General features: G+C 43.7%; 1 protein-coding gene across 10 annotated transcripts in view; it reads left to right on the forward strand.

Moving 5' to 3' along the window:
• The window catches only part of SHROOM4 (shroom family member 4), a 212,165-nt gene that overhangs the window by 161,984 nt on the left and 23,586 nt on the right, over positions 1 to 26,595 (forward strand). For 9 of the 10 annotated variants that reach the window (XM_073799439.1, XM_033849380.2, XM_033849382.2 and 6 more), the window contains 3 exons: positions 7,020 to 7,154; positions 9,495 to 11,955; positions 17,478 to 17,539. In XM_073799439.1, coding sequence (XP_073655540.1) covers positions 7,020 to 7,154; positions 9,495 to 11,955; positions 17,478 to 17,539 — 2,658 coding nt within the window. Of the gene's footprint in view, positions 1 to 3,687; positions 3,841 to 7,019; positions 7,155 to 9,494; positions 11,956 to 17,477; positions 17,540 to 26,595 lie in introns of those variants that run through there. The other variant, XM_073799440.1, reaches the window with a different exon arrangement.

Here is a 26,595-nt window from a genome sequence, read left to right on the forward strand (position 1 = left end):
CGGGCCCAGCCGCTCCACGGCATGTGGGATCGTCCCTGACCAGGGCATGAACCCGCGTCCCCTGCATCGGCAGGCAGACTCTCAACCACTGCGCCACCAGGGAAGCCCTGTTGGAAGACTTTTAATCACAGTTTCAATTTCAGTGCTTGTGATTGGTCTGTTCATGTTTTCTATTTCCTCCTGATTCAGTCTTGGCAGGTTGTGCTTTTTTAAGAATTTGCCCATTTCTTCCAGGTTGTCCATTTTATTGGCATAGAGTTGCCTGTAGTAATCTCTCCTGATCCTTTGTATTTCTGCAGTGTCAGTTGTTACTTCTTCTCTTCCATTTCTAATTCTATTGACTTGAGTCTTCTCCCTTTTTTTCTAGATGAGTCTGGCTAATGGTTTATCAATTTTTTTACCTTCTCAAAGAACCAGCTTTTAGTTTTATTGATCTTTGCTATCATTTCCTTCATTTCTTTTTCATATATTTCTGATCTGATCTTATGATTTCTTTCCTAATGCTAACTTTGGGTTTTATTTGTTCTTCTTTCCCTAATTGCTTTAGGTGCAAGGTTATGTTGTTTATTCGAGATGTTTCGTGTTTCTTAAGGTAGGATTGTATTGCTATAAACTTCCCTCTTAGAACTGCTATTGCTGCATCCCATAGGTTTTAGGTTGTCGTGTCTCCATTGTTATTTGTTTCTAGGTATTTTTTCATTTCCTCTTTGATTTCTTCAGTGATCACTTCGTTATTAAGTAGTGTATTGTTTAGCTTCCATGTGTTTGTATTTGTTACAGATCTTTTCCTGTAATTGATATCTAGTCTCATAGCGTTGTGGTCGGAAAAGATACTTGATACAATTTCAATTTTCTTAAATTTACCGATGCTTGATTTGTGACCCAAGATATGATCTATCCTGGAGAATGTTCAATGAGCAGTTCAGAAAAATGTGCATTCTGTTGTTTCTGGATGGAATGTCCTATATTATCAATTAAGTCCATCTTGTTTAATATATCATTTAAAGCTTGTGTTTCCTTATTTTTTTTCATTTTGGATGATCTTTCCATTGGTGAAAGTGGGGTGTCAAAGTCCCCTACTATGAATATGTTACTGTCGATATCCCCTTTTATGGCTGTTAGTATTTGCCTTATGTATTGAGGTGCTCCTATGTTGGATGCATAAATATTTACAATTGTTATATCTTCTTCTTGGATCTATCCCTTCATCATTATGTAGTGTCCTTCTTTGCCTCTTCTAAAAGTCTTTATTTTAAAGTGTATTTTGTCTGATATGAGAATTGCTACTCCAGTTTTCTTTTGGTTTCCATTTACATGGAATATCTTTTTCCATCACTTCACTTTCAGTCTGTATGTGTATCTAGGTCTGAAGTGGGTCTCTTGTAGACAGCATATATATGAGTCTTGTTTTTGTACCCATTCAGCCAGTCTGTGTCTTTTGGTGGGAGCATTTAATCCATTTACATTTAAGGTAATTATCGATATGTATGTTCCTATTCCCATTTTCTTAATTGTTTTGGGTTTGTCATTGTAGGTCTTTTCCTTCTCTTGTGTTTCTTGCCTAGAGAAGGTCCTTTAGCATTTGTTGTAAAGCTGGTTTGGTTGTGCTGAACTCTCTCAGCTTTTGCTTGTCTGTAAAGGTTTTAATTTCTCCATCAAATCTGAATGAGATCCTTGCTGGGTAGAGTAATCTTGGTTGTAGGTTGTTCTCCTTCATCACTTTAAATATGTCCTGCCAGTCCCTTCTGGCTTGCAGAGTTTCTGCTGAAAGATCAGCTGTTAGCCTTATGTGGATTCCCTTGTGTGTTATTTGTTGTTTTTCCCTTGCTGCTTTTAATATGCTTTCTTTGTATTTAATTTTTGACAGTTTGATTACTATGTGTCTTGCCATGTTTGGTTTTATCCTGTATGGGACTCTCTGTGCTTCCTGGGTTTGATTTACTATTTCCTTTCCCATATTAGGGAAGTTTTCAACTATAATCTCTTCAAATATTTTCTCAGTCCCTTTCTTTTTCTCTTCTTCTTCTGGAACCCCTATAGTTTGAATGTTGGTGCAGTTAATTTTGTCCCAGAGGTCTCTGAGACTGTCCTCAGTTCTTTTCATTCTTTTTTCTTTATTCTGCTCTGCAGTGGTTATTTCCACTATTTTGTCTTCCAGGTCACTTATCCGTTCTTCTGCCTCAGTTATTCTGCTATTGATCCTATCTAGAGTATTTTTCATTTTATTTATTGTGTTGTTCATCGTTGCTTGTTTCCTCTTTAGTTCTTCTCGGTCCTTGTTAAATGTTTCTTGTATTTTCTCTATTCTATTTCCAAGATTTTGGATCATCTTTACTATCATTATTCTGAATTCTTTTTCAGGTAGACTGCCTATTTCCTCTTCATTTGTTAGGTCTGGTGGGTTTTTATCTTGCTCCTTCATCTGCTGTGTGTTTTTCTGTCTTCTCATTTTGCTTATCTTACTGTGTTTGGGGTCTCGTTTTTTGCAGGCTGCAGGTTCGTAGTTCCCGTTGTTTTTGGTGTCTGTCTCCAGTGGCTAAAGTTGTTTCAGTGGGTTGTGTAGGCTTCCTGGTGGAGGGGACTAGTGCCTGTGTTCTGGTGGATGGGGCTGGATCTTGTCTTTCTGGTGGGCTAGTCCACGTCTCTTGGGGTGTTTTGGGGTGTCTGTGGACTTATTATGATTTTAGGCAGCCTCTCTGCTAATGGGTGGGGTTGTGTTCCTGTCTTGCTAGTTGTTTGGCATATGGTGTCCAGCACTGTAGCTTGCTGGTCGTTGAGTGAAGCTGGGTGCTGGTGTTGAGATGGAGATCTCTGGGAGATTTTCGCCATTGATATTATGTGGAGCTGGGAGGTCTCTTGTGGACCTGTGTCCTGAAGTTGGCTCTCCCACCTGAGAGGCACAACACTGACTCTTGGCTGCAACACCAAGAGCCTTTCATCCACACGTCTCAGAATAAAAGGGAGAAAAAGAAGAAAGAAAGAAAGAAAGAAAGAAAGAAAGAAAGAAAGAAAGAAAGAAAGAAAGAAAGAAAGAAAGGAAGGAAGGAAGGGGAAAGAAGGAAAGAAAGGAAGGGAGGAAGGAGGGAAGGAAGGAAGGAGGGAAGGAAGGAAGAACGAAATGAAAGAAAGAAAAAGGATAAAATAAAATAAAGTAAGATAAAATAAAATAATTAAAATAAAAAATAATTATTAAGAAAAAAAAAATTTTTTAAGGAAAAAAAAGACAGAACCCTAGGACAAATGGTGACAGAAAAGCTATATGGACAAAATCTCACACAGAAGCATACACATACACACTCACAAAAAGAGGAAAAGGGGAAAAAAATAGTAAGTCTTGCTCTTAAAGTCCACATCCTCAATTTGGGATGATTCGTTGTCTCTTCAGGTATTCCACAGATGCAGGGTACATCAAGTTGATTGTGGAGCTTTAATCCACTGCTTCTGAGGCTGCTGGGAGAGATTTCCCTTTCTCTTCTTTGTTCGCCCAGCTCCTGGGGCTCAGCTTTGGATTTGGCCCCGCCTCTGCGTGTAGGTCGCCAGAGGGCGTCTGTTCTTCCCTCAGACAGGAAGGGGTTAAAGGAGCAACTGCTTCCAGGACTCTGGCTCCCTCAGGCCTCGGGGAGGGCGGGGCACGGGGGCGGGGCACGGGGGTGCAGCGGAAGTGGCTGGCGGGCCGTTACACCAGCCTGAGGCGCGCTGTGTGCGGCGGCAGTGGCCGGCGGGCGTTACACCAGCCTGAGGCACGCAGTATGCGGCGGCAGAGGCCGGCGGGCCGTTACACCAGCCTGAGGCGCGCAGTATGCGGCGGCAGAGGCCGGCGGGCCGTTACACCAGACTGAGGTGCGCTGTTTGTTCTCTCGGGGAAGTTGTCCCTGGATCCCGGGACCCTGGCAGTGGTGGGCTGCACAGGCTCCCCGGAAGGGAGGTGTGAAAAGTGACCTGTGCTCCCACACAGGCTTCTTGGTGGCGGCAGCAGCAGCCTTAGCGTCTCATGCCCATCTCTGGGGTCCGCGCTGTTAGCCGCGGCTCCCGCCCGTCTCCTGAGCTCCTTTAAGCAGCGTTCTTAATCCCCTCTCCTCACGCACCAGGAAACAAAGAGGGAAGAAAAATTCTCTTGCCTCTTCGGCAGGTCCAGACTTTTCCCCAGACTCCCTCCTGGCTAGCCGTGGTGCACTAGCCCCCTTCAGGCTGTGTTCACGCCGCCAACCCCAGTCCTCTCCCTGGGATCCGACCGAAGCCGAGCCTCAGCTCCCAGCCCCCACCCGCCCCGGCGGGTGAGCAGACAAGCCTCTCGGCTGGTGAGTGCTGGTCAGCGCCGATCCTCTGTGCGGGAATCTCTCCGCTTTGTCCTCCGCACCCCTGTTGCTGCGCTCTCCTCCGCGGCTCTGAAGCTTTCCCGCTCCGCCACCCGCAGTCTCCACCCGCGAAGGGACTCCTAGTGTGTGGAAACTTTTCCTCCTTCACAGCTCCCTCCCACTGGTGCAGGTCCCGTCCCTATTCTTTTGTCTCTGTTTTTTTCTTTTTTTCTTTTGCCCTACCCAGGTACGTGGGGAGTTTCTTGCCTTTTGGGAGGTCTGAGGTCTTCTGCCAGCGTTCAGTAGTTGTTCTGTAGGAGTTGTTCCACGTGCAGATGTATTTCTGGTGTCTCTGTGGGGAGGAAGTTGATCTCCGCATCTTACTCTTCCGCCATCTCCCCACAGTCTCCAACACAGCATTTTGGACATAAAGTGTTAAAGGCTAGAACAGGAACTGTGGATGGCGTGCTCTGTGGAGGAACAAAATGATTATGTGGAATAGCCTCAATGAAAATAGTGGTGGGGAGCTGGGGGAGAGATAGAAAGAGGAAAAGCCAAAGAGATACTGTAAAAGAAGGCTCAGTAGAATTTAGTTAAAGACTGGATGGTTGGTGCACTCAACTTCAGGAATGCTGGATGTGGAAGAAGGGCCCAAAATAAGAGAGGTGCCGTGCTCTCCACTGTATCCTCGTGCCTAGAAATGTTGTACATGGTACCTAGCACATACTAGTACATAGTACTTCTGTGAGATGCTTTATAAATCGTTGTTAATGGATGACTTCTGGGTAACAGCCACTGGAGAGATTTCTAGCATCATGGTTTTGTGTGTGAAACTCTGGAGCAAGTGCCTCCCCACAACGTCTTCTAGTGCCTTGAGCGTCCCTGCTGGGCACTCTGAATCCATAATAGAACAGTGTGGTTAAATGTGGGAGCCTCACCTCCTTTCCTTCCCATAAGTTTTAGCCACTGCTACTGACCTGTGGCTCTGGTTCCTGCCCTTTGGTAGGCAGCTTCCACTGCCCTTCCTCTTACACCTCCTTCTCTGTGTCTGGCCTGTTACCGCTCAACACATGTTTTCCTCAGCAAGGTCATTCTCCTCAGGACTACCTTTTTAGGCCTTAGCCCTCTAGAGCTCAGCACAGCTGGGATATTCTGTGTTTCCGCTGGGGTGAGGGGCATTCCCAGCTATGATGGAATCAGCTTGAGTCTGTCTACTACTGCTCCTGGGAGGTAGAGAGCTGATTTATCCCCCTCTATAACAAGAGTGTTGAAAACATGGGTCCTTATCTTAGTCAACTCTGCTCCCTCAGTGTGTCTAGTATGGAATCTGCCACGGTAAATGAATGAATAAATTAGTAAATAAGCTATCATCTATTTATCTCTCCACCATCTCCTTTATTTATCATGTTTCTCTTACTCTGTCATTATTTTGTTCTGTCATTATTTTGTTCTCTATCACCCATTTCTCTCTGTGTAGTTCCTTATAGTCTTTCTCAGACTTTTTTTCCTTTCTGTCATTTATTTTTCTCTGTACCATCTCTCCCTCTTATCTCTGTCATCTGCCTGGTCCTTCTGACATCTATCTTCCCTTTTTTCCTCTCCCCTCCCCTCCTCTCCTCTCCCCTCCCCTCCCTTTCCCTCCCTCTCTTTCTCTCTCCTTCCCCCTTCCCTCCTCCCTTTCCCATCTCTCTTATTCTCCCCCCTCCCCTCATTCTCTCTCATACTAATCATCTCTTTATCTTCTGGCACTACCCATGCCCCATACATGCTCTTCCCCATCCCATTCTTCCCCACTTGCAAGAGTGGCATCTATTCATGTGAAATATACCAGAGCACAGGGATGGGTCCTGTAGAAGCCAGTCAGTGCAAGAGTTGTGGCTGCAGCCTCCAGCACCAGACAGATGCTGTGGTTGTATCCAGAGCCTTGGCCTCAGACCCATTTCCCTTTATTCACCCCTGTCCTGCTGAACAGCCAGTCTCCCCTGTCAGCCTAGCACACCATCCACCATCTCGTTCTATTCTCCCTGGCAGGAGTTGGGGCTCCTTGCCACCCTTTTGCCTACAAACTTGGGGATCTCACCTCTGTGCCCATCTTATCCTTCACTCTCTGAATGTCTTTACCATGCTTTATTTGAATTAGGTCTTTCTCTCTCACTAATCTGTAAGTTCTCAAGGGCAAAGCCATATTTGATTGATCTCTGTATCCCCAGAGGTATGTACAGATGGTACACAAGACACATACAACAAATGCTTATCAAATGAATAAGCCAAAAATTGGCAGCCAATTGGTGTTGACTTGCTCAAACTTCTCAGTCATTTACCTATCCCTTTCTTAGAGAAAAATGGGAAGATTGGCCAGAATGATTTTTTTCTCAGAGAAAACTTAGGGTGGGCACACTATTCATTGGGAAGCAGCACTCACTTATTCCACAAATATTTATTGAGCATCTACTATGCATCCGGCACTGCTGTACACGCTTGGGATACACCCATGAGCAAAAGAGCCCTGTGACGCTAACATTCTGTATCTCCAGGCATTGTCCTTGGGGTGAAGGAGATTTGAGTACTGAGAGCTGAGGGGGTGGCCACTAAGATTCCTACATCAGCTCCTTGCAAGATGTTCTACTTCATTTAAGGGAAAGAGGGGGTGGGGGCGGAAGCTGCCTGGGAAGTGATTTCAGCTCTGGTTCCCTAAGTTGACTTCCTGTCCCTTTCTTACTGTAGGAGGAACGCCCCCGTCAGTAGGCCACATTCATGGCATGTGGCCAAGCTGCTGGAGGGATGCCCTGAAGCAGCCACCAACATGCACTTCCCTTCTGAAGCCTTCAGCTTGTCCTGGCATTCCGGCTGCAACACGAGGTAAGTCTAGAACCCTCCCCTCAAGATAGGGTAGAGGCTAGATCACCCAGCCACTTCCTCTCCTCTGCTCTCATCCCCGTTGGAGGCTGTAGAGCCCAGAGTGCTATCCCGGAAAATGGGGTGGGTTTCCAGTGTGCCTGGCTTCTGGTCCTCGTCTACTGAGAACTGTCTGTGACTTTGGGACAGTCCCTTTCCTTTTAAAAAATGTTTCCTTGAAATACTGACCTCACTCGACTTGCAAAACACCACTTTCTCCTCCTTTTCTCCTTATTTCCTTTGCAGTCTCTTTCCCTGGCTCCTCTGCATCATCCTGGTCTCTGATATCGGTGGCCCTGGGGCTGGGTTCTGGTCCTCTTCTCTAGCTACAGTGACTCATGGTGACCTCATCCATTGTTCCTCTCATCCCAGCTCTGTCACAGAACCAAAGCTTTCAGAATGGGAACCTCCCTGAATAGCAGGGTCCACCTGCAATGAGGATCTCTCAATTTAGGGTGCTTGGGATGGTCTGTGGTTGAAAGAGCTGCCCAGCAGACTCAGAGAACTTTCTCAGCAAGCCCAGAGCCAGCAAAGCTGCTGGCCTCAGCTGCCTTTTCCCTTCCACAACAAGATCTTCCCTCTGAGAAGGGATTTCTGTTGAGGAGGCTCAGGGAAGCTAAGGGTTGAGTTTGCCCTGACTCGGTGTCTTTATTTGGCATCGGAAGTCAGGGGCTCAGGGAGGAGGCAGAGGCAGTTTTGTTCTGGGAGAATACACAGAAATACATTCTGAGCTTGGCTCCTGTTTGAGTGGGGGTGTGGCTGTTTTCAGCAGGAAGGGTGGTGGGTTGGGTAGCAGATCTCCTTGCCAAGGAGTAATTGATGGATTCCTAGCCAAGAGGTCAAGTAAGTGGAGTGGCTAAGGGGCAAGGCAGGGAGCAAGAATTAGGAAAGGCTGACCTGGGGGATCTTGTGGGCTCCCGCCACTGCTCAGCTCTGGTGTTTGGAACTGTGGCCTTTCTGAGGGCAGCCTGCAACCTCCTGGGTTTCTAGCCACAGGGTGTTACTGGCATGACTTGGCTCATTTTGGCTTTGTGTGTGGGAAATGGTACTTAAAATTCAAGATTGTGTCTGATCCTAGTCCCTTCTTTGTTCTCCCTGGTTTGGCTTTGCCATGGGGGATGAGGGTGGCCTGGGTGGGCAGGGACCACTATAGTATCAAAAGTCATAGTAGAGAGGATGCTGATAACAATAGCCATGAAAACAACAATCAAGAGAGCAGCAGCTCCAGGTATTGAACCTTCACTAGGTGCCCAGGCTGCGACAAGAGCTTCACTTTTATTATCTGGTTTCACCCACAAAGCAACCCTCTGATACAGATATTACTATTATTTACATTTAACAGACAGTGTAGCAGAAGACCTAGGACATTAGACTCGTAGAGGCCTGGGTTCAAATTCCAGGTCTGCTTCTTTAGCTGCTGTGTGAGCTTGTCAGTTTACTTTCCCTCTCTCAGCTTCAGTTTTCTCATTTGTCAAGTGGAGATAATAATCTCTCCCCTTCAATTTGAAATGAGACATTGTAAAGTGCCTGGCACATTGTAGGTTCTTGGTAAATGGTGAGGATTACTATTACCAAGAAAAGAACAGAGGGACACCTAAATTCTGGCCCTGTCTGGGCCATGAACTAGAGCTGGGCGATGTTGAGAAAATCACATCCTCACAATCACTTCCCTTTGCAGGGCTTGCTTGACACCAATGATTCTCAAAAGCATATGGTCCCTGAACCAACAGCACCAGCATCACCCAGGAACTTGTCAGAAGTAAAATTCTCAGGATCCACCCAGACCTAAAACTCTGGACATGAGACCTAGTCACTTGTGTTTTGATGAGCCCTCTGGGTGATTCTGATACATGCTCAAATTTGAGAACCACTGATTTACAAAATGGGCTGGCTGAAATTAAATCAGCCCTTTAGGGCCCCTCTCAAATGCTAATAGTCCGTGCTTGTTTCTCCTAGCAGAGAGCTATAGCTGACTCCCTGGGGACAGCAATAGTCCAGAAGCAATTCTAGACTCACTGAAGGCAGAGAAACAGAGCACAACCCTCAGTGGAGTTCTTACACTGTTAGTCTTTGGGATCTTGCCCTATCCTTCTTCCACATATCATCTTGTCTCCCATTTTACCACATTTCTGTAGTACCCCCAGTGTCCATCTGTTCCCCTGTTTCCCTTCCTTCCTCTTTTGCCTTATCTCTCACTTGTGACATGGGTGCCTCTGGGTTGTCCTGCTTCTCCCATGGCAGGGCTGGCCAAGGTGGGAAAGGGATCTGGTGACGTAACTAACTGGTGTGCCCTGTGTCTTGCAGTGACGTGTGTGTGCAGTGGTGTCCACTCTCCCGGCACTGCAGCACTGAGAAAAGCAGCTCCATTGGCAGCATGGAGAGCCTGGAGCAACCAGGCCAAGCCACCTATGAGGGCCACCTCTTGCCCATTGACCAGAGCACATACCCCAATCAGCGTGACTCAGCCTATAGCTCCTTCTCGGCCAGCTCAAATGCCTCTGACTGTGCCCTTTCCCTCAGGCCAGAGGAGCCAGGCTCTGTGGACTGCATCATGCAAGGCCCAGGGCCAACCAAGGCCCCTAATGGCCAGCTTAATGTGGCCGAAACCTCAGGAGGTGGCCGGCATACCAGTGGGAGCCACTTGACTCCTAGCTCCCAGATATCATCCCGTCCACAGGAGGTCCACCACTCAGGGCCTGCCAAGGCTGCCAGGGGTCCACCACAACCTCCAGTGAGGCGAGACAGTCTTCAGGCCTCCAGAGCCCAACTCCTCAGTGGAGAGCAGAGCAGGGCTTCTGAGCTTGTGGACTCCTTGCAACAGACGGAGAAACCTAGCTTGGACACCATGCTATCCCCAAGGAACCCTAACAGGTTCTGCTGCCTCAGCGGGCAAGACCAAGTGACAAATGAGGGCCATCAGAACTGTGAGCTCAGCCAACTTCCTGAATCCAGCCAGAAGGGCTCTGAGCATCTACTGATGGAGGCCTCGGCCAAAGCTGTTGGATTCCCAAAAGCATATGACAAAGCTTCCAGCACAGATTCCAGCCCACTTAACCAGGCTTCAGCAGAACTAGCTAAGGCTTCTTCTTTTGGCAGCCCTCCACACCTCACAGGACATCGCCATAGTGCCCCTGAAGAGCTACTGGCGTCCCACTTGCAGCATGTGCACCTTGATACTAGGGACAGCAAGGGGACGGAGCTTCCAGCTGGGCAGGATGGGCAGGAGTGGACTCTATCCCCTTTGCACAGTAGCCACACAGGCAAGAAAAGCCCATGTCCCCCTGCAGGAGGAACCCAGGACCAGCCCAGCAAAGAAAGAAAGACCAGGCCAATGGATGATAGACTTCTGGGTTCGGGGCATCAGAGCCCAAGCAGTTCCCCACATGGAGAGGCTGATGGACATCCTCCAGAAAGAAGTTTCCAGGACCCAAACAGAGCAAGCAGAGCTGACAGTGAATTGGCCAGCCAGCAGTCCTCTGCCTCTGGCTCCCTTGTTCAACAAACCACTAAAGTAGCTGGCCGCACAGAGACAACTGAAGAAGGGGACAGTGAGCCCAAGGAGTGTGGCCGGGTGGGTGGTAGGCGAAATGGAGGGACCCGGGGCCGCTCAATACAAAACCGGCGGAAGAACGAACGTTTTGCTACCAATCTACGTAATGAAATTCAGAGGAGGAAGGCCCAGCTCCAGAAAGGCAAGAGTCCCTTGTCACAGCTGTGTGACACCAAGGAGCCAGTGGAAGAGACCGAGGAGCGCCTAGAAAGTCCTCCACTTCCTGCCTCTAACTCATCCCTTCTATCTTCGTATAAAAAACCACCTAGCCCCAGAGACAAGCTCTTCAACAAGAGCATGATACTCAGGGCTAGGTCTTCAGAGTGCCTCAGCCAAGCCCCTGAGGGCCATGAATCTAGGACGGGCTTGGAGGGACGAATGAGCCCTAGCCAGAGACCTGGCCAGTCCTCTTTGAGCCTGAACACCTGGTGGAAAGCATCTGACCCATCCTCCTCAGACTCTGAAAAAACAAATGTTCACCGTGGAGTCCGTGGAGGTCACTGGAGATGGTCGCCAGAGCACAACCTGCAGCCACATGTGGCACTAGCTGTGGAAAACTCTTCCAACCCAGGTGACAAGGAATTGAAGGCTTCTACTGCCCAAGCTGAGGAGGAAGCCATCCTCTTGCCCTTTGCAGACAGAAGAAAGTTCTTTGAAGAGAGTAGCAAATCCTTATCGACATCTCATTTGCCAGGTTTAACCACTCATAGCAAGACTTTTACCCAGAGACCAAAACCTGTTGACCAAAACTTCCAGCCAATGAGCTCCAGCTATAGGGAATTGAGGCGCCATCCCATGGACCAATCATATCACTCCACAGACCAACCCTGTCATGCCACAGACCAATCATATCATTCCATGTCACCCCTTCAGTCAGAAATTACCACTTACAAAGAATGTTTTGCAAGCAAAGGTCTAGAACAATCCATGTGTTGTAAGCCACTACACTGTGGTGATTTTGATTACCGCAGGACGTGCTCTTACTCCTGCAATGTCCAGGGAGCTGTAGTCCATGACCCTTGCATTTATTGTTCTGGGGAAGTCTGCCCTGCTTTGCGAAAGAGAAATATGATGCCAAACTGCTACAACTGCCGGTGCCACCACCACCAGTGTATCCGGTGTTCAGCTTGTTATCATAATCCCCAGCATGGTACCCTAGAGGACAGCAGCTTGGCACCTGGCAACACTTGGAAACCCAGGAATCCAACAGTGCAGGTGAGAACTTGACTCTTGGATGGGTGAGCTTCATTATTCTCTTTGTGAGGAGAAAGCTAGGTAAATCATTTGAAAACGTAACAATTATAATGTCTTAAAATTATATAGTGCTGGGTCCACCAGGTGGTAGCTTACTAACCTTGGGCAAGACATTCAGTGATCAAAATTGCACTTACCTCATCTTTAGAGGTAGAATAAAATAACTTTTGCTTCACAAAATGAACACAACTGGGCTTTATATCCTGACTGTATAATTGGTATCTGAGTGAACTTAAGCAAGTCATCCAGCCACCAAAAGTTGTAGTTATGTGATTCTTTTTAAAGGGAAAAAGAAAAGAATTTTTACCTCATAAAATGGCCAGTACTAAATAAAGTCTTATTACCTCATCTCTAAAGTGGAGGAAAGTAATGGCTGCCTCATGAATTAGTTGGGTGGATCAAATGAGATTGTGTAACACAGAGTGCCAGGCTCAGTGCCTGATCCAAAACAGCATGTATTCCCTTCCATTTCCTGCTTTAAAATATATTTGGAGCTGCAAAACTTGCAGATGTCTCCCAGGCTTTGTTTGCAGAGACCCAGGTCTAAATTGGCTGTTGCTATACCCTGGTTATGACCTACAACTCTAATACAAGCCACCACCATCCCTCAGGGTATCTGTGGAAGGACTCCATATGCTGTTGCCAGCTTACCACCAGATTCCTTTCCCATGGCTTTCCTAGTGCCACCTTTTGGCTGGTGCATTCAAACCAGAAGTTAGTTCCTGTGTTGAACTGTTTTTGCATAGGCCTACACTTCTGAAAGACTTACTGTATGAAATTGCTCAATACATATTCTTTGAAGAAACGAAACTTAGGGGTAAAGAAGCCTTACACAGAAGAGTACATACTCTACTATTCCTTTATATAAAGTTCTAAAACAGCTATTCTATGGAAAAAAATTTCAAAACAGTGGTTGCCTGTGGCAGGCAGCACAGAGATTGACTAGGAAAGGGCATGAGGGAACTTTGTTGGGTGATGATCTATATCTTGATAAGAGTTTGAGTTACACAGGTGTATACATTTGCCAAACCTTAACAGATGTACACTTAATGTTTGTGCATTTCGCTGGAAGTAAATTTTGCCTAAAATACTGTAAACAAATATCAAACTTTAATGATATGTATGCTTGAGCTTTTGAAGTATATTGATTTACACAACTTATTTTCTAGTTTTCAGCATACAGATGTTGCACATATTTTGTTATATTTATCCTTAAGATTTCATGTTTTTGCTGCCATTGTAGATACTATTGTTTTCTTAAGGTAAAGTTAAAATTCTTTACTATTATGTAGAAATGCAATTTAATTTTGTATATTTTCCTTGTATCCTGCAACCTTGCCAAACTCACTTTTCTTGGTAGATTTTAAAAGATTTTCTACATAGACAATCATGTCATCCGTAAATATAAGTAATTTTGTCTTCATTTCCACTGTGTGTGGCTTTATTAGGAGAGGAGGCCCCTATTGCACTGTCTAGGACCTCCAATACAGTGTTTAGTAGAAGTGGTGAGAGCAGATATTGTTACTTTGTTCCCAATTTTTCACTATTAAGTTTGATGTTAGCTGTAGATTTTTTTGTAGATGCCTTATAACAGGTTGAAGAAATTCCCTTTTATTCCTAGTTTGTTGGGAGAGCTTTTATCAAGAGTGGATATTGAATTTTTTTTCAAGTGCTTTTTCTGTATCTATTGAGATGGTCATACAGTTTTTCTCTTTTAGTCTGTTGATATGGTGAATTACATTGATTGATTTTTGAAATAAGAACCAGGCTAGCATTGCCAGAATAAATCCCACTTGGTCATGACGTCTTATCCTTTTTATATATTACCAGATTTGATTTGCTAGTATTTTGTTAAGGATTTTTGTCTATGTATATCACGGATTTTAGTTTGTAGTTTTCTCGTGATGTCCGAGTCTGTTTTTTCTGTTTGTTTGGGTTTTTTTGGGGGGTTTTCTTTTGCGGTACGTGGGCCTCTCACTGCTGTGGCCTCTCCCATTGCGGAGCACAGGCTCCGGACGCGCAGGCTCAATGGCCATGGCTCACAGGCCCAGCCGCTCCGCGGCATGCGGTATCCTCCCGGACCGGGGCATGAACCCGTGTCCCCTGCATGGGCAGGCGGACCCTCAACCACTGCACCACCAGGGAAGCCCGAGTCTGGTTTTCATATCAAGATACTGGCCTCACCAAATGAGTTGGGAATTGTTCTCTTCTCTCCTATTTTCCGGAAGAGTTTGAATAGAACTGGTATTTTTTTTTCCTTGAATGTTTGGTAGAATTCATCATTGAAGCCATCTGGGCCTAGAGTTTTCTTAGTGGAAAGATTTTTGACAACAAATTCAATTTCTTTAATAGATATAGGGTTATCTGGGTTATCTATTTCTTCTTGAGTGAGCTTTGGTAGTTTGCCTTTCAAGGAATTTGTCCATTCCATTTAAGTTTTCAAATGTATGGGGATAAAGTTGTACTTTGAAATGCATCAAGAATTTAAGATGGATTTGTGGATGGATAGAGGAGTGAATAGATATGTGATAAGGCAAATACAGTAAAATACTAACTGTAGAAACTATACAATGGTGAATATATAGGTGTTCATTGTAAACTTGTTCAACTTTTCTAAGTGTTTGAAAATATTCATAAAAAAATGTAGCAGGAAAAAAGGAGAGGAAATATAAAATAATGGTTTAAGGGCATGATGCTGAAACCAGACTACCTGGGTTTGAATTCCTAAGCATTCCCATCTAAAAAAAATGGAAATGATAACAGTACCTACTTCATAAGTTGGTTGAGAGGATTAAATGATGTAACATGTGCAAGGCATTTAGAACAGTAACTACCAGATAGTAATCATTTTTTAAAGGTTAGTTATTATCTTTTAGAATAAAGGGAGATTTGGGTTTACCTTGAGAAACTTTTGCTGAAACAAGGACCTGCAAGTAGACAATGGAGAAAAGGGGCTGAAGTTGGGGGTGGGGATGGGGTAAGCAGATGACAGCTGCAGAACCGTCATCCTAGGGCCAGTAACTCCATAAGGGAAGGAGGTGAGATTTGCAGGTTGCAGCAGCTGACAGTAGCAATGCAGGTGTGCATGTGCCCATACCATGCCTCTCCTTTTGTACTCTGAGGGAAGGACACATTGGTTTCCTAATGTCTGTTAGATTAGATAAGTAGGTCTGCTTAGACGCTAGGCTTTCGGACATGTGGACAGCCGTCCAGAAGCCACTTCATGCCCATTTCTACCCCTGCCACCTGAGCTCACCCTCCCTCCAGACATGGGGAAAACTTGTAGATGCGTTAGGATACCCCAGCTCAGGTGGCTAAGGTAGTTGTGATGGTGGCTATCTGAAGTAGGGTTGAGATCCTGCTCTTTATGGCCCCTGGAAGAGGATGGGGAGTCAATTGGATCCTCTTTGGTGCTGTTAAGAGAACTAAAATCAGCACACACCTAAATCCCTCATGCTTCATGCCAGTTAGTTCTGCATATATTATCAAAGTATTTCATTTAACAACTATATGAGATACATTATAATAGGATCCCCATTTTACAGCTGAGAAAGCTGAGGCTCAGTGAGATCACACATCCTGCAAGTGGTGAAGCTAGGATTTGAACAACATAATGATAATTAACATTTGAGTGTCTATGGCGTACCAGGTGCTGTTCTAGGTGCTTTACATGTGTCAACTCATGTCATCCTCAAAGCAATCAAGAAATAGATACTGTTATTATTATGATCACTATTAAATAGCTGGGGGAAATGAGCTAAGAGGAACTTGGTAGTTTGCCTGAGGTCACACTCAGTGTGGGATTTGAATCCATGTAGTGTGGCCTCAGAGGCCAAGCTCCTAGTTGTGCTACACTGCCTCTCCAAAAGCTGATTGCAAAGCCCAGGCCCTCCCCACTCTGGCAGGATGCCTTCTAGCAGTATAACTTCCACTAGGGCAACAAGTTCCTACCACAGTCAATCCCCATCTGCAACAAGCCATGGAGATATCTGCCTCTTTGATTCAAAGAGTGCAGACAATTTACAGCAACCTAAGTGGCTCAGTGAAAAAAAAAGTAAGGTGATACTGGGGAGTTGAGGAGATTGAGAGTTGGGACAGGACTTTGGTTTGACCACTTCTATTTACTGAGCACTTCCCACAGGGCTAGACAGGGCATGGACAGGAAATCCTGGCTCCCACTGTGGCAAAATGAGGAATAGTGTCTTTGAAAGCAGGGACATCTTACAAGGGCATCAAGGCAGAATCTGAGTTGAACAAGTGGTTTTTGATGCTCTCACATGACAGGTACAGGCAGGGACTGCTCTGGTCCTCTGAAAGCTGTGAAACCTCATCGTTTCCATGGCTACTAACGTCCAGAACCTCCTATGTGCCGAGTGCTGTGCTAAACATTCTCTATACACATCCCATTTTATCCTCACTCCTGGGAATCCAGCAAGGCTAGATAGCCTAGTCCTTATTTGCCAGACAGGAAGCTGAGGTTCAGGGAAGTGACATAACTACCCTCAAATAATGAGTATCTTAGCCAGAATGACTGACAACCAGGTGTCTTACCCCCAAAAGGTAGTAATTTTTTTTTTTTTTTTTACTGAGGCAAAGTTAATAAAACTTTGAATGGGACCAATAATAGCATTGGAGAAAGCGGGACTTTGGAAGATCAGTGAGGTTTAGGAAAAACTGTGCATTCCCGTTGGGCTAAGTTCTGAGTCACTAGGTAGAGGGTACGGAATGCTGAAATCAGGGAGAATGTCAAAGGCAAATTTGCATTAGGCTTGGAGCTAGAATAGGAAGCAAGGACGTTTTTACAAATGGCATATGTGGCTTGGGCTGCAGGGAAAAGAATGCTTGGGCAAAGCCCTTAAGAACAATATGCCCAGGGTGAAGAGTCTCCTCCTGTAATATGGGGGATGAGTGCTCCCCAGAAATAAGCCCACCTCAGCCACTGTCAGCGGATCTGGAACGAGGAGGAAGGGCCCCTGAAGTACAGGGTGGGCTAGGACAGGGTTGTAGCAGCAGGAGCTTTAGGCCTCAAAGCCTCCTCAGGGGCTGCGGCTTCCAAGAAGTTGCCTTCTATGGTGGAAGAGGCAAGAGGAACAAGCAGGTTCACTGGGAAGAACAAAGAGATTTTCTTTGCAAGAGCCAGAACAAACAGCAAACATGCTAAACTGGTTTTTAACGTGGTTTGGGAGGGGAGTGGAGAAAGAGAGGGAAACTCAGAGTTTCTAGACCACATTGTCCAGGTCCTTGAGTGCTGTCTTAGACTCTGCATGCCCCCAGCAGCTTGCTGAAGCCTCCTGACAGAAAGGCAGCCCTCTAGGTACATAGCTCTGTAGCCTGCATGGGAGAGTAGAAGGAACCAACTGTGGGGGTGGGGAAGAGGGGGTGGGCCTGGCCCAGGACAAGCTCCTGACCTCTTTACATTTTTGAAGCCATCTATATACCTGGCTGTCCAGAGCTCCCTAACTTATCAGAATTTTGCTTTGCAGGACTTTCCTGGGGACAAATGGAAGCCAATAACAGGAAACAGGAAGACCAGCCAGTCAGGGAGGTAAGTGACCGCTCTGGGAGTTGGGGTGAGTTAGTACCTCTGAGGCTTCTGTGGAAACTGGTAAGGTTTTCTGTTTTCTATTTGCTCTGTTTCCTTTGAGGAACCTTGTCTGGTGTCAGTACAAAGGCCTTGGTGCTGTAAGATGTAATCCAGCCTGCCCACCAGGCAGCTGGGCTATAGACCAAACTGATGGGTAGCACATTTTGGAATACGTAAAAAGGAGTATTGTGGGACATTGTGCCCATCAGCTCAGAGGCCTGAGGCAGGTGCCCAGGCACAAGGACATGGGGACCAGACCGTGCTAAAACACAGATGGGAAGGTATAAACTATGCTTGCCTTCCAAGCAGCCACTGGGTGGTTGGAGGGGCCAGAGAGGAGGTAAGACTGTCCAGCCACTGCTGTGCCTTTGCCTCAGAATGTTTCTTGGGTTCTGCCACCTTTCTTTTTATAGGGCTTGTTGAGAGATTAAGGTCTGTTCATTAAAAATCCAAGGCAGATCATGCTAACAATAGGTTAGAATTCCTAAAAGAAGGCAGGGACATTTTTACAAATGGTATGTATGGCTTGGGCTAGAGGGGAAAGAGTTGCTTCTGCAGAGCCCTTAAGGAAAAAAGAATGCCCAGAGTGGAGAATCTGTTCCTATAATGTGGGGAACATGGCACCTGGCACTTATGCTCCAAAGACATGAGCCCACCTGTCATAGGTGACCATGTGGAGGAGACAGTTACGTCCTCCAGGTTGCTCTCCATCAGTCTGGTTGGAACCCCTTTTGTGAAATTGTTTGATATACTCTTTCAGCTAGTTCTTCTCCAGGACAAGAGGCCCGTAAATTGTATTGATTCTTTAACTCAAACTCCAGGAATAAAGGAGGGACAGGGAAGACGGCTCTTAGCTGCGCCTCTGTGGGGGCACCTAGGAAGAGGGCTAGAATCTGGATCCCCTGACCTCTGAAAAGCCCAGGGTTCTTTCCAGTGGTCTATATTATCCCCTGTGATTTGGTGGTGTAGTCAGGAATAAATTGGGCTTTCTTTTGACTCCAGAGTCTGGGAAACCTATTGGTTTTCTGATTGGCAATGGAAAGAGAGGAAGCCAACATTTACTGATCACCAGCTAAGTGTCAGTCACTGGGCTGGATCCTTTTATAACCATAATCTCATTTATTCTCCACAACAGTTAATTTTACTACCTATTTTATAGATGAGGTCCACAGAGGTTATATAACTTAGTTGAGGTCGCACAGCTAGTAAGTGATGGAGCCAGGACTCAGACTCAGGTTTGTCTGGCCCCAAAGTTCATGCTTTTTCCATTATAACTGCTTCAATTAGGATCCCTAAGGAAACGCTTCAAATGGACCCCTCAGTATCATGTCTCAGGGACCTAAGGCCTGGGTGGGGATACTGTGGGATTCTGTGGCTGGCCTTGATTCCCCACTGTTCTTGGAGAAATCATTTCAGTCTAGTGGGTCTGCTGAGTTTCCCCTACTAGACTGAGACTGTCGAAAAAGGAGACCACACCTTGGTCACGGATGTATTCTCCATGCCTAGCACGGTGCCTGACACAGAGAAGTTGCTCAAGATGTATTTGTCATTTGCTTGCCAAATGAAGAAACAGCCTCCTCCACCATTGAATAGGTAAAATGACACAAAAATAATAATGCCAACTAACATTTCTTGAGCACGGTACTCTATTCTAGGCACCATTCAAAGCGCTTTACAAATATTTATTTACCACCATAACCTTAAGGGGTAGGTACTGTTAGTTTCTTCATTTGACCGAGAGAAGAAACTGAAACACAGATAGATAAATTCAGTTGCCTAAAGTCCCACAGCTAGTAAGTTGACTAGACCCAGGTAGTCTAGCTTCAGAGACACTATACTACACTATGGTGCTTCTCCAAAATGGCTCTCTTACTAATCAGCCAGTCAAGGAAGGGGACTTTATTTAAAACCTAGTATATGTACTGCCTGTTTCTAGGCAAGCAGGGAAATATTAGAGGAAGAGCATCAGGAAGCATGATGCCTGCCCATCCCCAGCTTGAGCAAGGAAGACTAATCCACACAAAGTTAAGTAGCAGTAATAATAAATTACCAGTTGCAAAACAACCTATGTGCCACTAGCTAAGTTACACATATCCTGTTTTATCTTCCCCAAAACTGTCAGGTAGGCATTATTATAACTAGGGCAGTGATTCTTGAACTTGAATGTGCATTAGAAATACCTGGAGGGCTTGTTAAAAAAAAAAATCCAGATACATGATAGCTCCCACCCCGCCCCCAGGGAGTGTGATCCAGTAGGTGTGGAATGGGGCTCAAAATGTGTATGTCTAACAAGCTCCCCAGGTGATGCTGATGCAGCTGGTTCTGGGATCACACTTTGAGAACCAATGATTCAGATAAAGAATCTGAGGTTCAGAGGAGCTAAGTAACTTACTCAAGGTCTCACAGATACTAAAGGGACAAGCCAGGTTTTCAACTCAGGCTAGTTGCTATAAGATGAAAAAGTGTCAAATACATGGTTTAAACAAGAAAAGGCTGGCACATGGTAAGGGGCCAATACATGATAAGTATCATTGTGCCCTATTTAAGTTCATTGGAGGGTAAGAAAACTAAAGGCTGGGGCCTATAGGAGGAAAGGCCCAGAGGGGAAACTAAGCAGGCTGTATTGGAGGAATAAACCCTGCTGGTTGTTAAGAGTTCTGGCCTTATCATTAAAAAGTCTACAAATAACAAATGCTGGAGAGCATGTGGAGAAAAGGGAACCCTCCTACACTGTTGGTGGGAATGTAAGTTGGTACAGCCACTATGGAGAACAGTATGGAGGTTTCTCAGAAAACTAAAAATAGAATTACCATGTGATCCAGCAATCCCACTCCTGGGAATATATCCGGACAAAACTATAATTCAAAAGGATACATGCGCCCCGATGTTTATAGCAGCACTGTTCACAATAACCAAAACATGGAAACAGCGTAAGTGTCCATCAACAGATGAATGGATAAAGAAGATGTGGTAGATATATACAATAGAATACTACTCAGCCATAAAAAAGAACGAAATAATGCCATTTGCAGCAACATAGATGCAACTAGAGATCATCATACTAAGTGAAGTAAGTCAGAAAGAGAAAGACGAATACCATATGATATCACTTATATGTGGAACCTGAAATACGGCACAAATGAACCTTTCTACAAAACAAAAACAGACTCAAAGACATAGAGAACAGACTTGTGGTTGCCAAGGGGGACGTGAGGAGGGAGAGGGATGGAGTGGGAGTTTGGGGTTGGTAGATGCAAACTATTACATTTAGAATGGATAAACAAGGCCCTACTGTATAGCAAAGGGAACTATATCCAGTCTCATGGGATAAACCATAATGGAAAAGAATATAAAAAAAGAATGTATATATGTGCATAATTGAGTCACTTTGCTGTACAGCAGAGATTGGCACAACATTGTAAATCAACTGTACTTCAATAAAAAAAAAAGTTCTGGCCTTGAAGTCAGTCTGCCTGGGTTCAAATCCAGGTTCTTCTGTTCGCTAGCTGTGTGAATTTGGCAAGTGGCTTTCTCTTCCCCCCCACTCCCACCCCGCCCAGCTCCTCTCTTTCACCCCACCCCATCGGTTTCCTTATTTGTGAAATGGGGTAAGAGTGCTTACCTCCTGTGACTATTGTGTGGAATAATTGAGTTAATATATGTAAAGCATTTAGGACAAAATCTGGCACCATAAACCCTCAGTAAATGTTAGTTGTAATGAGGAGGAAGAGGAAGAGGAGCAGCAGCAGCAACAGTAACAGTAGAGAAAAAGGGTAAAGAGTGAAGTATTGCACCAGGATAGTTAGGCCTTGAAAACTAGGTAGGATGGCAAATATGGAAGCAATTGAAGGTTATTGATCAGGTAAGTGACATGGTAAATATGGCACTTCAGATAATTTGGCAGCATTTGCAGCCTAGATGGGTTGAAGAAAGACCAATTAGGGGCAGTGATCCAGGCATGAATGAGTGTGGCCTTGTTTTGGGAAGGTGGGGGTGCAATAGGAATGTAACAGAAGGGATAGATAAATATGTGGATATTCGGGGGAAAATGTTTATTGCGAAAGCAATATTACAGGAAATTAAAAACAGAAGAAAAAGTATCTTTTTTTAAACATCTTTATTGGAGTATAATTGCTTTACAATGTTGTGTTAGTTTCTGCTGTATAACAAAGTGAATCAGCTATACATATACATATATCCCCATATCTCTTCCCTCTCACGTCTCCCTCCCACTCTCCCTATCCCACCACTCTAGGTGGTCACAAAGCACCGAGCTGATCTCCCTGTGCTATGCGGCTGCTTCCCACCAGCTATCTATTTTACGTTTGGTAGTGTATATATGTCCATTCCACTCTCTCACTTCGTCCCAGCTTACCCTTCCCCCTCCCCGTGTCCTCAAGTCCATTCCCTAGGTCTGCGTCTTTATTCCTGTCCTGCCCCTAGGTTCTTCAGAACCATAGAAAAAGTATCCTTATTCTTACTACCCTAACACCCTAATTGTTTTCATTTCCCTGCCAGCCTTTATCTATAGGTGTAGAGATTTGCGGGTGGGGGGGTCATGATTATAATAACTATGTAGATGTGATTTTATGTGTCCTGCTTCTTTTTTCCTCACTAAGCATTATTTGGTGAACAATTTTTCCTGTTGCTATAAAGCCTTCCTCAATAGTTATAAATTTTAATGGCTGCATAATATTTCACCAGCTTAATGTGCCCTAATTTGCTTAATCATTCCCAAACTGGTGGATAATTAGGTTGTTTCCAATTTCTTGCTATTATAAAGTAATGCTGCTAAAAAATTTTGAGCAGCTATAACCTTTTTCTCATTTTGAATTATCTCATTAAAAACAGTTATACAGAGTTGGGATTAGTTGTTGAAAGAAAATTAGCATTCTTATTGTTCTTGATATATTTCACCAAACTGCTTTCCCTGGAGGTGTTTTACTCTGCCATTAACAACATAGGAGAATACCAGTTTCCCCTAAAATTTGCCATCATGGAAATTTTTCTTTTTCTAATACAATAGGTATACATGGTACATATTATAATTTTAATTTGCTTACTTTGATTATTCTGGTTTGAACATTTTTCATGTATTTAATATTTGCATTGATTCCCATGTGAATTGTTGGTTCAGATAATTTGCTCACAAATACGTGACAACTTTTGAGAGAAAAGTAAAAAGAACTTGGGAATGAAAGGAGTTAAGCCAAAAATAATTTTCTGCCCCAGTGTCTTTAGAAAGAGAAAATTATTGATAGAGTGGGGGCAGGTGACAAGGGGACCTGGTTTGGTGGAGATAATAAGTTTGAGTTGGGATATGTTGAATTTAAAGTTAGTGAGGAAGACAAGGGGATGCTTTTGAGGAGGCCTGTTGATCACCCAGCCAGCGGGGGGTAGGATGAAGAAGAATAGCCAGCAAAGGGGATTGAAGGGGCAAGCATCTGGAGTAGTAAGAAGGAGAAGTATGCCAGTGTACCGTCACAGACGATAAAGAGAGGACTGCTATTGGCTTTGACGGTTTGGACACACAAGTGACCTTCGAGAAAGCAAACTTAGTAAAATGGTGGGCATAGAAAGCAGATGGCATAATGGTCTGTAAAGGGGATGCATACAGAAGAAATGCACACAGTTTTACACATCCTAAATTCACCTTTTAAGTGTACAATTCAGTGAGTTTTGGTAAATTTGCATGCTATTGCAATCATCACCACAATCCAATTTTAGAACATGTCTATCTCCCTAAAAAGATCACTTTTGTTCATTTCCAGTCACTCTCTATTCCACATTCAGTCTCAAGAAACCACTAATCTACTTTCTGTCTCTATGGATTTGCCTATTCTGTATGTACCTTTCATATAAATGGAATCATACAATATGTGGGCTTTTGTGTCTGGCTTCTTTTACTTAGCAAGCTTTAGCAGTTCATCTTTGTTATACCATATATCAGTATTTCATTCTGTTTTTTGCCAAGTAATATTCCATTGTATGGACATACCACATTTTATTTATCCATTCATCCATTAATGGACATTTGGGTTGTTTTCACTTTTTTTGTGAATAATGCTGCTATGACCATTCACATACAAATTTCTATGTGGACATATGTTTTCAATTCTCTTGGGTATATATTTAGGAGTAGAATTTCTGGGCCATATGATAACTCTGTTAACTTTTTAAGGAACTGCCTAACTGTTTTCCAAAGCAGCTTCCACCAGCAAAGTAGGAGGGTTTCAGTTTCTTTTCATTAATTTTAATACAATGATTATGTGCTACTATGTGATTAGTAAAAGGGTTTAAAAGAAGAGTGCTTGAAAAGACATTTATATATTTTAAAATGTTTAAAAAGAAGTTGGCTAGGAAAAGGAAGGAGAGAAATGGGGTAGTAGTTAGAGGGGGAGATAAGGTTTAAGTTAGTGGTTCTCAAAATGTGGTCCTAGGACCAGCAACCTCAGTATCACCTAAGAACTGAAGTAGAAATGCAAATTATTGGACCCCACCCAGACCTACTGATTCAGAAACTGGGACATGGCCCAGAGATGTGTGTTTTAAGAAGCCCTTCAGGCAATTCTGATGCAAGCTAAATATGAGAACCTCTGGTTTAAGTGATGGTTTGATCAGGATTTGGGAAACTGGTTTAAGTTTAAAAACAGAAAGGAGAGGTCAATGGAAAGGGAAAGAATATTTTTGCTGACTATGGAGGCAGCAGATCATAGTTTATGATCTCAAGGAAGATGAGAAGGCCTAGGAAAGGTCAAGGGCAGAGATGACATTTAAAGAGGAGAAATCCTGATGGAGCTTCCACTTACCTTCTCCCCACTACACACACATTTTTTAACATTTCTTATATCATTTCTGTCACAACTGGAATGATGGGTGTAGGTGGGAAAATCAAATGTATATTCTTGAGCCATTCTCTGCCTGGAAGCCTGCAACGAATTTTAATTCCAGGTAGTTACACTCTTGGTTGTCTCCCTCCACAGTTATTTAGTTTGCATGCAGAGAATGCAAACACATTTTGATATTAGCAGGAGGGAAAAAAACATTGGTGAGTAGATCTGCTGGGAGAAAAAGCTACATAAATGTGAAGCATTTAAAAGCCCAAAGAAATTATTTCCTAGATTATCTCATTTGGTTTTCCATACTTATAATTGCCTCCTGTGATCACTTCCATTTTTCTACTTTGCACAGACCTTTCGAATGTGTAGAGTGTTTATATATATATATATATATATATATATATATGTATATATATAAAACCACAGTTAATCCTCAAAGAAACTCTGTGAAGCCTTATTTTTCCCATTTGACTGATAAGGAAGCTGAGACTCAGGAAAGGTATTATTATACTATTATTAAAAACAACAACCACAAAAGGTATAATAGCTAACATTTATTAAGTGTTTATTGGGTATCAGGCACTGCTCTAAGCATTTCACATGAATTATTTTATTTATTACTAATCATGACCCTATGAGATAGTTACCATTTATTGACCCAGTTTTACAGATGAGGAAACTTACTCACAGATAGATTAAAGTCACTTGCCCAAGGTCAAACAGGTATCTGACTCTAGAGCCCATTACTTCTGGGATTATACAGCAACTACGTGACAAAACTAGACTACTACCCAGGTTTTTCAGTTCACAGCCTAGGGCTCTCTTCCTTCTTTTTAACATACCACATCATGAGCAGAGTGTGGAATATCCAGTACACATTTCCTATTTGGCAGTTGAGTAAAAGAAAACGGATAATTCAGAATTGAATCTCATTTCATTAGGAATAGTACACTTTTCAAGAAGGCTTTACCAGCTAAGAAGAATGCAACCTTCAGAGGCATGAAAGGATTTGTCAAAGAGTGTGACAAAGTGAATTTAAATACTTGGGTATTAATTTAATCGTGGGCACACAAAACCTATTCAAGGAAAATTATAAAACTCTAATGGGAGAAATAAAGACATGAATAAATGCATAGCTATACTCTGCTTCAATTTGGGAAGACTAATATAGTAATGATTACAATACTCCCTAAGTTAATAATATATAGATGTAATGCACTACCAATTAGAGTCACTGTGGTATACTTTGTAGAACTTATCAAATTCACTGTAAAATTTATCTGAAAGAATAAGTGGGCAGGAAGACCAAAGAATACATTTATTTAAAAAGGTAATGGTGGTTCAGCAAACATCATCCTCAATGGTGAAAAACTGAAACAATTTCCACTAAGATCAGAAACAAGACAACTCAGCTTGCCCACTCTCACCACTATTATTCAATATAGCTTTGGAAGTTTTAGCCACAGCAATCAGAGAAGAAAAAGAAAAAAGGAATCCAAATCGGAAAAGGAGTAAAACCGTCACTGTTTGCAGATGACATGATACAATACAAACAGAATCCCAAAGATGCTACCAGAAAACTGCGAGAGCTAATCAATGAATTTGGTAAAGTAGCAGGACACCAAATTAATGCACAGAAATCTCTTGCATTCCTATACACTAATGATGAAACATCTGAAAGAGAAATTAAGGAAACACTCCCATTTACCACTGCAAAAAAAAGAATAAAATACCTAGGAATAAACCTACCTAAGGAGACAAAAGACCTGTATGCAGAAAACTATAAGACACTGATGAAAGAAATTAAAGATGATACAAACAGATGGAGAGATATACTATGTTCTTGGATTGGAAGAATCGACATTGTGAAAATGACTATACTACTCAAAGCAATCTAAAGATTCAATGCAACCCCTATCAAACTATCAATGGCATTTTTTACAGAACTAGAACAAAAAAATCTTAAAATTTGTATGGAGACACAAAAGACCCCAAATAGCCAAAGCAGTCTTGAGGGAAACAAACGGAGCTGGAGGAACCAAATGCCCTGACTTCAGCCTATACTACAAAGCCACAGTAATCAAGACAATATGGTACTGGCACAAAAACAGAAATATAGATCAATGGAACAGGATACAAAGCCCAGAGATAAACCCATGCACCTATGGTCAACTAATC

The sequence above is a fragment of the Tursiops truncatus genome, chromosome X (genome assembly GCF_011762595.2).
Source record: "Tursiops truncatus isolate mTurTru1 chromosome X, mTurTru1.mat.Y, whole genome shotgun sequence".
Lineage (NCBI taxonomy): Eukaryota > Metazoa > Chordata > Mammalia > Artiodactyla > Delphinidae > Tursiops > Tursiops truncatus.